This window comes from Rhinopithecus bieti, unplaced genomic scaffold (assembly GCF_001698545.2).
Source record: "Rhinopithecus bieti isolate Rb0 unplaced genomic scaffold, ASM169854v2 scaffold_11933, whole genome shotgun sequence".
Classification (NCBI taxonomy): domain Eukaryota; kingdom Metazoa; phylum Chordata; class Mammalia; order Primates; family Cercopithecidae; genus Rhinopithecus; species Rhinopithecus bieti.
The window spans coordinates 590,816-601,059 of NW_016806995.1; the positions used below are offsets into that span (position 1 = coordinate 590,816).

Consider the following 10,244-nt stretch of genomic DNA (forward strand, 5'->3'; position numbering starts at 1 on the left):
TTTTTTTTTTTTGAGACAGAATCTCACTCCGTTGCCCAGGCTGGAGTATAGTGGCGTAATCTCACCTCACAGCAACCTCCGCCTCCCAGGTTCAAGCAATTTTCCTGTCTCAGCCTCCTGAGTAGCTGGGATTATAGGTACGAGCCACCATGCCCAGCTAATTTTTGTATATTGGTAAAGACAAGGTTTCACCATGTTGACCAGGATCGTCTTGAACTCCTGACTTCAAGTGATCCACCCGCCTTAGCCTCCTAAAGTGCTGGGATTACAGGCGTGAGCCACTGCACCAGGCCAAAATTTTTTTTTAATTAGCCGGATATGGTGGTGCGTGCCTGTAGTCCCAGCTACTCCAGAGGCTGAGGTGGGAGGATGGCTTGAACCCAGGAGGTCGAGGCTGTGGTGAGCTATGATCACACCACTGCGCTCCAGCCTGAGTGACAAAGCGAGACTCTGTCTCAAGATAAGCCCCAAAAAACAAACAAATACCATTCTGATTCTCGAGATGAATCAAATGTGTGTCTTAGGATTGGATTGTTTATTTCAAGCCACCCTCATCATGCCTCTGTGATTGGTGCTGTAGCCTCATTTGCCAACAGGAAGCTCAGAGAACGGAGCTGGGGGCTGCACCCAAGCCTATGCCGCCTTAGTAACATCCAGAACAACTCAGCTCTCCCCGGGACCCACCACGTAACCCACCCACCATGTCCCCACGGCCTGCAGTGGCCCTGAAAAATCACTTGCTGGTAATCTCAATCTCTCTTCTCATTTTGTCCCCAGATTGCCTTGGGTCCCCAGTGTTTACTCCCATCAAGGCAGACATAAGCGGCAACATCACGGTACGTACCTGGTCAGGTAGCCATAGCCTAGGACTTGCATCAGGAATCTAAGCCTACCTGGGTTGCCAGCACCATGGTCCCAGCTGCAAGCTTCCCAGGCCGAGGAAGGAGATGGAGGCGTAGAAGATGGGCCCCAGGCTTGCCCGATCAGGGCTCAATGTTCTCTGCCCTCCTCCACAGTCTCGCCATCTGGTCACCAGTCTAGCCTGACTGGGACCAAAGTCTAATTAAAGGGTTGACCCTGAAAAGGAACCTGCTGGTTCTTTCATCTATCCCCACCAAGTAAGTAAGTCCCAAAGTCCGCAGTCAGCACTGGTCTGGCCCTCCCCTTCTCCAATCCTGGTAGTTCCTGATGCCGTCTCCCCCGCCGTAGACTGCCCGTGAGAATCCATGTAGGGCCCAGCCAAGGGCTCGGGACACACTGTATGATCTCATTTCTTCATCCCAGCAGCCCTTTGAGGCTGGTCCTGTGTTATCCCATTTTTACAGATGAAGAAGCTGAGACTCAGAGTGAGACCTTAAGAGAAGGACTCACTTAAGGTCACAAGCAAGTAAGTGGCAGAGCTGGGATTCAGACCCAGGCCTACCTGGCTCCATCTCAGAGGCCTTCATTCCTGGACTTCTTGGAATCCTCGGAACCTATTTCCACTTGTCCACCAGAGCAAAACTTCAGATACTTGGTGTCTGAGCCAGTGTCAGTAGTGGCTGGAGAACATGAACTTTGTACCAACTGTGTGACCTTGGACAAGTCCATGCCCTTCTGTGAGCCTCAGTGTCTCTGCCTGTAAAATGGGATAATGACAGCAACTTCAGGGTTGCCACCAGGATCATATAAGGCAGTGCCTGTAAAGCATTTTGCAAATCCTGGCTAATGTGAACAGTCATAGTTACTGTTACAGGTCTTATCTTTGCTGTTCCTGGAGGGCAGGAAGGAGTGGGAGATGCTGGTAGGGTGCTCTTCACCCAGCGTGCGGGCCAGATGTCTATGGGGGCAGTTTACCTAAGGGAAAATCCTGTGTGCTCCATTTCAGAAAATCAAAGCCGTGTATGACACCAACCCAGCCAAGTTCCGGACCCTGCAGAACATCCTGGAGGTGGAGAAAGAAATGTATGGAGCAGAGTGGCCCAAAGTAGGGGCCACACTGGCGCTGATGTGGCTGAAAAGGTGACAGGCTCAGGTGGCAGGGCCTGGGCTCTGTGCTGTAGAGGAGGGAAAGCAAACTGTAACTGTTCTGCAGTGTCACCTCAGGCTGGGAAGGTCACCTCCGAGCCCTTCCAGTGTGATGCTAGTTAATGACTGGGAAAAGGCCTCCCAAGGGCCAGGGCTTGCCTGACAGTGATGCTTCCTGGTTCCAGTCCCATCAGAGTATATGAGCACACCCTGATCTGGGCATTGTGCTAAGCTTTTTATATGCTGATTGGGTTTCATATTCTGTGAGTTAGGTGTGGTAGCTATTCTCATCTCACAGAGGAGGCAGCTGGCACTTCTGGAGGCCAAATCACGTGCCCATGTCATCCAGCACAGTTATGCAGGTTGCCTACTGCACAGAGGTGTCCTGTTTAGGGCTGGTCACACGTACAAAGTGGATTTGTATGTTATGACAGTTTCTTGGTAGAAGTACACCATCTTGAGGAGAAGGAATTCTTTTATTTTTATTTTTTATTTTTAGACAGAATCCCGTTCTGTTGCCCAGGCTGGATGGAGTGCAGTGGCGCAATCTCGGCTCACTGCAACCTCTGCCTCCTGGGTTCAAGCAATTCTTCTGCCTTAGCCTCCTGAGTAGCTGGGATTACAGGTGTGCACCACCATGCCTGGCTGAGTTTTGTATTTTTAGTAGAGACAGGCCCGCCATGTTGGCCAGGCTGGTCTTGAACTCCTGGCCTCAAGTGATCCGTGTGAGGCAGGTGTGAGGCACCATGCCCAGCGGTGAGGAGGAGTTCTAATTTGCACAAATACATCCTATGGGCTGGTTTGAACCCATGCTGTTCTCAACCAGCTATAGACTCTTCAGCCCTCAAACCCAGTGCTTCTGCCCCTTAGAGCACCCCACCCTGACTTGATCCCCACCCCACTGCAGGGAGGGAGCAGAGCAGCTCACCTGGGGACCCCAGTGGGACAGTGAGGGGCAGCGAAGGAAAGAGCCTGCTGGGAGGGGGGTGCGCAGTGAGGCAGGCAGGGTTCACATCCTGGCCTGTGACTGAGACTTTCTAGGGAAGCCTCAGTGCTTTCCTCTGTGAAACGGGCTGATTGTGCCAAGCTCAGCCTCACAGGCCCTAGGGAAGCAAGAGGTGAGATGATGTGTGCTAAGGGGAGGGCCCTGGTGAGCTTTTCCATGTGGACTCCTTGCTATACCCCATCTGCTTCTCCTGGCTCTCGAAACATCACCCTACCCCTTGAGGAAAGGCTCGAGTGGCCACTGGAGGATGCTCTGGGAGGTCTCAGGCAGAGGAGCAACGTAGCAGACTTAGAAAGATGCTGAGGGCTGGGGAGTGGGGGCGGGGAACCTGGTGCACATGGGGCCAGTCTCGCCAGTGTGCCCGGTATATCCACAGTCTGTGGTCTGCAAACCCTTTAAGGGCCAGCACTGTGACTTCATTCCTCAAGCCTGATGGTTGCCTACCATGTTGCAGCCTGTGGCGGTCATGTGGACACAGAAATGGACAAGGCAGGCCCAGACCCACCCCTCGTGGATCTTACAGCCAGTGTCACTATTGTCATGGGCCAGCACCAGGCCTGGAGGAGAGAAGGTGCTTGGGAGATAATGAATGGAGCCAAGTGGTCACGTTACTTGTAAGCAGCAGGGAAAGATGACCAGGGAATAACCGCTCCCTCTGGGGTATACATGTTCCTGGCTCTCAGCAGGTGGCAAATTCAGAGTCCATGAGGGTCTTTCACGACAGGGGTGTGCACGGTCCTAATGAACCTTCTCCTCCCTGGGCTGCAGAGGCCTCCGCTTCATCCAGGTCTTCCTCCAGAGCATCTGTGACGGGGAGCGGGACGAGAACCACCCCAACCTCATCCGCGTCAACGCCACCAAGGCCTATGAGATGGCCCTCAAGAAGTACCACGGCTGGATCGTGCAGAAGATCTTCCAGGTGAGCCGCCCTCACAGGCCTTCAAGGACTACCAGCTTGCAGATTCTGCTCCCCACTCTGCCCCTGCTTGGCCGAGGCCTCCTGGCCTGTGAGGCTGTGTTTACCCTCTCGGGCTCAGGAAGGGCTCCCCCATCTATTTGGATGAAGCTAGTGTACGGAGAGGTCCCCCTCCCGTGCCCTTGGCCAGCCCCATTCAAGCCACGGCGGGTGTCACTGTAGATACTCCACGGTGTTTCTCTCTAGGGGCCTCGACCTGCAAGGCCTGATGGTGGGGTGAAAAGAGAAACCACAGGGAAAGCCCTGGAGGACCCCAGGTCGAAGGTGGCCCAGCCTGACGGCCCCTCAAATTCAGCCTGGATCCCCACATGGGGCATGCGGGGAAAGAAGGGCCTCCCCCTGGGAGCATCTGCTGAAAGGACACTGGCCGTCTGGGTTCCTGGTGGCTTGTGTTGGGGTGACATTGGCTAGGGCTCCTGGAAGTGAGGCTTCAGCACCTGCCTGGTTAGGTGAGGGCCCTGCAGTTGATCACCAGGCTGAAAGCCCTGCTGAGGAGACGTCTGAAGGCCCTCTGGCTGCCCTGCGCCATGCCCTTCACCTGCTGCTTGCTGCCCTCATCTCACCCACATGTTCCTGCCCGGCCTGTTCTGGCCACCCTTTCTGCTGCAGCTCCCTCTGCCTGCCCACTCTGGTGGCCATGAGAATGAGGGGCTGATGGGCCCTGTTCAGTGTTCCTGTGGGGTACAGTCTGCAAGCAGGCTGGAGCAGAAACCAATATGGTTCCAAAGAGGAAGAGCTGGTCACAGAGTGAGATGCATGGCAGCCCCTGGGCCATCCACCCCGGAAGAGCTGGAGACAGAGCCCATTCCCATGGGCCCCTTGAGATCTCCACAGTGCATTGCCCCTACAAATCCTCAAACCATCACCTCAATAGTAACAGTGTGTCCTGTGTACCTGGCCAGGGCAGCTGCCCATGAATTGTAATCTTTACAAATGCACCACAAGGTGGCACTGTTCTTACCCCCATTTCCCAGATGAGGACAGTGACACTCAGACAAGGTCACACAACACAAAAATGGGGGACTGTGATCCTACCTTCCTGAGCCTCAATATCCTCATCTTTCAAATAGGTATAAAATAGGCATTAAATAAATGAAATTAATCAGTATAAAGTGCTTGACACATGGTTCACATGGTTTACACTCAGTACATCAAAGCTATTGCTTTTTTTTTTTTTGAGAGGGGGTCTCCCTCTGTCGCTGTCGCCCAGGCTGGAGTGCAGTGGTACAGTCTTAGCTTACCGCAACCTTCACTTCCCAGGCTCAAGTGATTCTCCAGCCTCAGTATCGCAAGTAGCTGGGACTACAGGTGCAAGCCACCAAAACCTAGCTAATTTTTATATTTTTTTGTAGAGACAAGGTTTCACCATGTTGCTCAGACTGGTCTTGAACTCCTGAGCTCAAAGCAATCCTCCCACCTTGCCTCCCAAAGTGCTGGGATTACAGGCGTGAGCCACCACACCAGCTATTACTACTTTTATTATGAAAGAATAATATTTGGCCAGGTGAGTGGCTCATGCCTATAATCCCAGCACTTTGGGAGGCCAAGGCAGGTGGATCACCTGAGGTCAGGTTGGAGATCAGCCTGGCCAACATAGTAAAACCCTGTCTCTACTAAAAATACAAAAAATTGGCCGGGCGCGGTGGCTCAAGGCTGTAATCCCAGCACTTTGGGAGGCTGAGGCGGGCGGATCAAAAGGTCAGAGAGATCGAGACCATCCTGGCTAATATGGTGAAACGCCTGTCTCTACTAACTAAATACAAAAAAATTAGCTGGGTGTTGTGTGGGCGCCTGTAAGTCCCAGCTAACCTTGGGAGTCTTGAGGCAAGGAGATGGCGTGAACGCAGGGAGGCCAGAGCCCTTACAGTGAGCCGAGAATTGTGGCCACTGCAATTCCAGCCTGGCGACAGAGTGAGAACTCCATCTCAAAAAAAAAAAAAAAAAAAAAAAAATGCTGGCATGATGGCAGGCGCCTATTAGTCCAGCTACTTGGGAGGTTGAGGTAGAAGAATAGCCTTGACCCAGTAAGGCAAGAGGTTGCAGTGAACCAAGATCATGCCACTGCACTCCTAGCCTGGAGGAACAGAAGCAAAGACTATGTTTAAAAAAGATTTAAAAAAGGCCGGGCGCGGTGGCTCAGCCTTAACCCAGCACCTTTGGGAAGGCCGAGACGGTGGATCACGAGGTTCAGGAGATCGAAAGCCATCCTGGCTTAACCGGTGAAACCCCGTCCTCTACTAAAAAAAATACAAAAAACTAGCCGGGCCAAGGTGGCGGGTGGCCTGTATCCACAGCTCTCGGGAGGCCTGAGGCAAGAAGAATGGCCGGGAACGCCAGGGGCGGAGCTTGCAGTGAGCTGAGACCCGGCCCCACTGCCACTCCAGCCTGGGTGAACAGAGCCAGACTCTGTCTCAAAAAAAAAAAAAAAAAAAAAAGATTTAAAAAAATAGTATTTATACTTTCCTCATCCTATCAAACTCCTGGCCTAAACTTTTTTTCTTTTTTTTTTTTTAAGACGGAGTCTCGCTCTGTCACCCAGGCTGGAGTGCAGTGGCGTGATCTCAGCTCACTGCAACCTCCTCCTCCCGGGTTCAAGCAATTCTCCTGCCTCAGCCTCCCGAGTAGCTGGGACTACAGACGCCCGCCACCACACCTGGCTAATTTTTTGTATTTTTAGTAGAGATGGGGTTTTATCATATTGGCCAGGGTGGTCTCGAACTCCTGACCTTGTGATCCGCCCACCTTGGCCTCCCAAAGTGCTGGGATTACAAGCATGAGCCACTGCACCCGGCTAGCCTAAGCTTTTTATCTAGTTGTACCTTTTTTCTTCTGGCTCTGAAATTCTGTGAATTTCAAATTCTCTGTACTTTTCAAGTATGAGAGCAGCCCTGAAATTTAGGGAAGTATCGTCCCCCTAAGGACAAAAGAGAGACCACAGTATGATTAGCAGTCGTCTCCCCAACTCAGAAAGGGAGTTTTCTGAAGAAGCAGTTCCCTTTTTCCAAAGCAGGGAACCCAGAAGGAAGAGACTTACCCATGCTGAACACCTACTGTGTGCCAGGTGTTGTGCTGAGTGCCTACTGTATGCCTGGTGCTGTGCTGAGCACTTTGTACAAGCCCCCTAATCCTTATAAAAGCAACCCGATTAGGTGGGAGCCATTATCCCCATTTTGCAGATGAGGAAACTGAAGCTCAGAGAGGCTAAGTGACTTGCTCAAGGCTCACAGCTAGTTGGTGGCCCAGACTGGCATTTGCACCTAGGCTTGTCTGTCCCCAAAGCTGATATCCTTCCTGCTGTCGCTCAAAATACACCTCCCTTTTCCTTTCCCTTCCAACACCTCAAATAGCACAGACCCCCTGTCCAGCATGGACCCAGGGAAGACCCCTCCCAGAACCCTGGCATGCTGGCCTGGCTCCTCGGCCCCTGCTAACACTGTGCCTGCCTCCCTTCTTGCCCGTCTCAAGGCAGCACTGTACGCAGCCCCCTATAAGTCCGACTTCCTGAAAGCACTCTCCAAGGGGCAGAATGTGACAGAGGAGGAGTGCCTGGAGAAGATCCGCCTCTTCCTAGTCAACTACACAGCCACCATCGATGTCATCTATGAGATGTACACCCAGATGAACGCCGAGCTTAACTATAAGGTGTAGGCGTGCCCACCGCTGGACACGCCCCCGACTCATGGCCACACAGAGAAACAGGCAAACCAGAATCACTGTGAATCAAGTCTGTGAGCTGCCCCTGGCCTGCGTCCCCCAGAGCGGCCCAGGGTCCTGCCAGAGTCTGCAGGGGACAGCCCTCGTTTTTTAAGTCTTTTTTTTTTTTTTGGTCTATTCTAAAGGACCAATAAATAATGATCTTACTTCCAAATCTCCTTGGAATTTCACGACAGCACAGACTGACTTTATAGCTTCATTTCAGCGTGGTAAAAATCGATTAACACTTCTAATAAGTCAAGTCCTAGGGTTTTTTGGTTTTGTTTTGTCGCCAACGAGGAACACGGCTCTGGGGGAATGGTGTCATCCACCTCACTTTAAAAATAAGCACATGATGGCCGGGCACCATGGCTCACGCCTGTAATCCCAGCACTTTGGAGGAGGCCGAGGTGGGCGGATCACCTGAGGTCAGGAGTTTGAGACCAGCCTGGCCAACATGGTGAAACCCCATCTCTACTAAAAATATAAAAAATTAGGCGTGGTGGCACACGCCTGTAGTTCCAGCTACTCAGGAGGCTGAGGCAGGAGAACTGCTTGAACCCAAGAGGTGGAGGTTGCAGTGAGCTGAGATCACATCACTGCACTCCAGCCTGGGCAACAAGAGCAAAACTCCGTCTCAAAAAAAAAGAGGTGGGTGGATCACTTGAGGTCAGAGTTTGAGACCAGCCTGACCAACATGGTGAAATCCTGTCTCTACTAAAAATACCCAGGCATGGTAGCACATGCCTGTAATCCCATCTTCTTGGGAGGTGGAGGCAGGAGAATCGCTAGAACCCGGGAGGTGGAGGTTACAGTAGCCGAGATCGCGCCACTGCATTCCAGCCTGGGCAACAAGAGCGAAACTCAGTCTCAAAAAAAAAAAAAAAGCACGTGACCTTATGAGGCTCTCGCTGTATTGCTATTTTGGTTATTTTAAGGACTGTAGAGAGTTTGATTTGAAATTATGCAGGGCCCCATGTGGGATTTTTTTTTTTTTTTTTTTTAAGCAAACTGGTGTGTTTTCTCATGTGGTTTGCATAGCCCAGCCTCACAGCACTATTGTAAACCCTGCTCTTTCTGTCTCGCTAGACAGGTTTTTTTGTTTGTTTTCTTTTTTCTGTTTTTTTTTGTTGTTGTTGCTGTTGTTGTTTTACAGCTGAAACCAACCAGCAAGCCCTTGATGACCAAGAGGCGTTTCTTTCAAAGCTATAGGGCACAAACAATTGACCATAGATGACTCTGTTTGCATTCTTCAGAAGAATTACTTCCTTCAGGGACAGATTTTTCAACCTAAGAAACGACCTACTGTGTGTATTCTCTTGATGGGAAGAGATGAACCCTTCAGCCGCTAAGATTCAGGAAAACGCCTCGCTGCCTTAACCTTAACTGTTCCTCCTGGCGCTACAAAGAGCTGTACTTTTAAAGTGCTGGGCAAACAAAGCAACCCCAAAAGAATTGACGTGTGTTTTAAAAGAAAAAACCCAATGAGGAACAATTGGTGATTTTTATGCAGAAACTAAATAATCCTTAATAAATAAATCTCTATTTTGGAATCACATCTGTGCACTGTATTGGTTCTTGATTTTTTTTTTTTTTTTTTTTCTTTCCTGCATTGGAAATTACAACTGGCGACCCTTACAAATCCTACCTCCCAAGAACTTCTTTTCTGGCCTCCATGGTTTTAAAATTTTATTTATTTATTTATTTTATTTTTAAATGTTTTTTTTTAGAGATTGGGGTCTTGCTATGCAAAGTTGCTAGGCTGGTCTCACTCTCCTGGCCTTAAGCAATCCTCCTGCCTCAGCCTCCCAAAGGGTTGGGATTACAGGCATGAACCACTGCACCAGGCCTGGCCTCCGTGGTTTTGAAAAACAGAACTGGTTGCTGCATGGAGAAACGGGAATTTCACATAAGACTCTTGGGTTTTGGCAGGGCGCAGTGGCTCACTTCCGTAATCCCAGCACTTTGGGAGGCTGAGGCGGGTGGATCACTTGAGGTCAGGAGTTCGAGACCAGCATGGCCAACATGGTAAAACCCCGTCTCTACTAAAAATACAAAAATTAGCCAGGCGTGGTGGCAGGCACCTGTAATCTCAGCTACTTTGGAGGCCGAGGCAGGAGAATCGCTTGAACCTGGGAGGCAGAGGTTGCAGTGAGTCGAGATTGCACCATGGCAATCCAACCTGGCCGACAAGAACAAGACTCCATCTCAAAGAAAAAAAAAAAAATCTTGGGTTTCTGTAGCCATAAAAAAGAATGAGTTCATGTCCTTTGCAGGGACATGGATGAAGCTGGAAGCCATCATTCTCAGCAAACTAACACAGGAACAGAAAACCAAACACCGCATGTTCTTACTCATAAGTGGGAGTTGAACAATGAGAACACATGGACACAGGGAGGGGAACATCACACACTAGGGCTTGTTGGTGGTGGGGGCAAGGGGAGGGAGAGCATTAGGACAAGTACCTAATGCATGCAGGGTTTAAAACCCAAATGACGGGCCGGGCGCGGTGGCTCAAGCCTGTAATCCTAGCACTTTGGGAGGCCGAGACGGGCGGATCAC

The 10,244-nt window shown here is 50.9% G+C and overlaps 1 protein-coding gene across 1 annotated transcript in view; it reads left to right on the forward strand.

Annotated features, from left to right (window-relative positions):
- The window catches only part of GLTP (glycolipid transfer protein), a 34,290-nt gene extending 25,052 nt beyond the window's left edge, over positions 1 to 9,238 (forward strand). Inside the window, exons 2-5 of the mRNA XM_017879691.1 lie at positions 778 to 836; positions 1,868 to 2,001; positions 3,782 to 3,932; positions 7,455 to 9,238. Coding sequence (XP_017735180.1) covers positions 778 to 836; positions 1,868 to 2,001; positions 3,782 to 3,932; positions 7,455 to 7,637 — 527 coding nt within the window. The 3' untranslated portion in view covers positions 7,638 to 9,238. The remainder of the gene's footprint in view (positions 1 to 777; positions 837 to 1,867; positions 2,002 to 3,781; positions 3,933 to 7,454) is intronic.
- Positions 9,239 to 10,244: the final 1,006 nt, after the last annotated feature.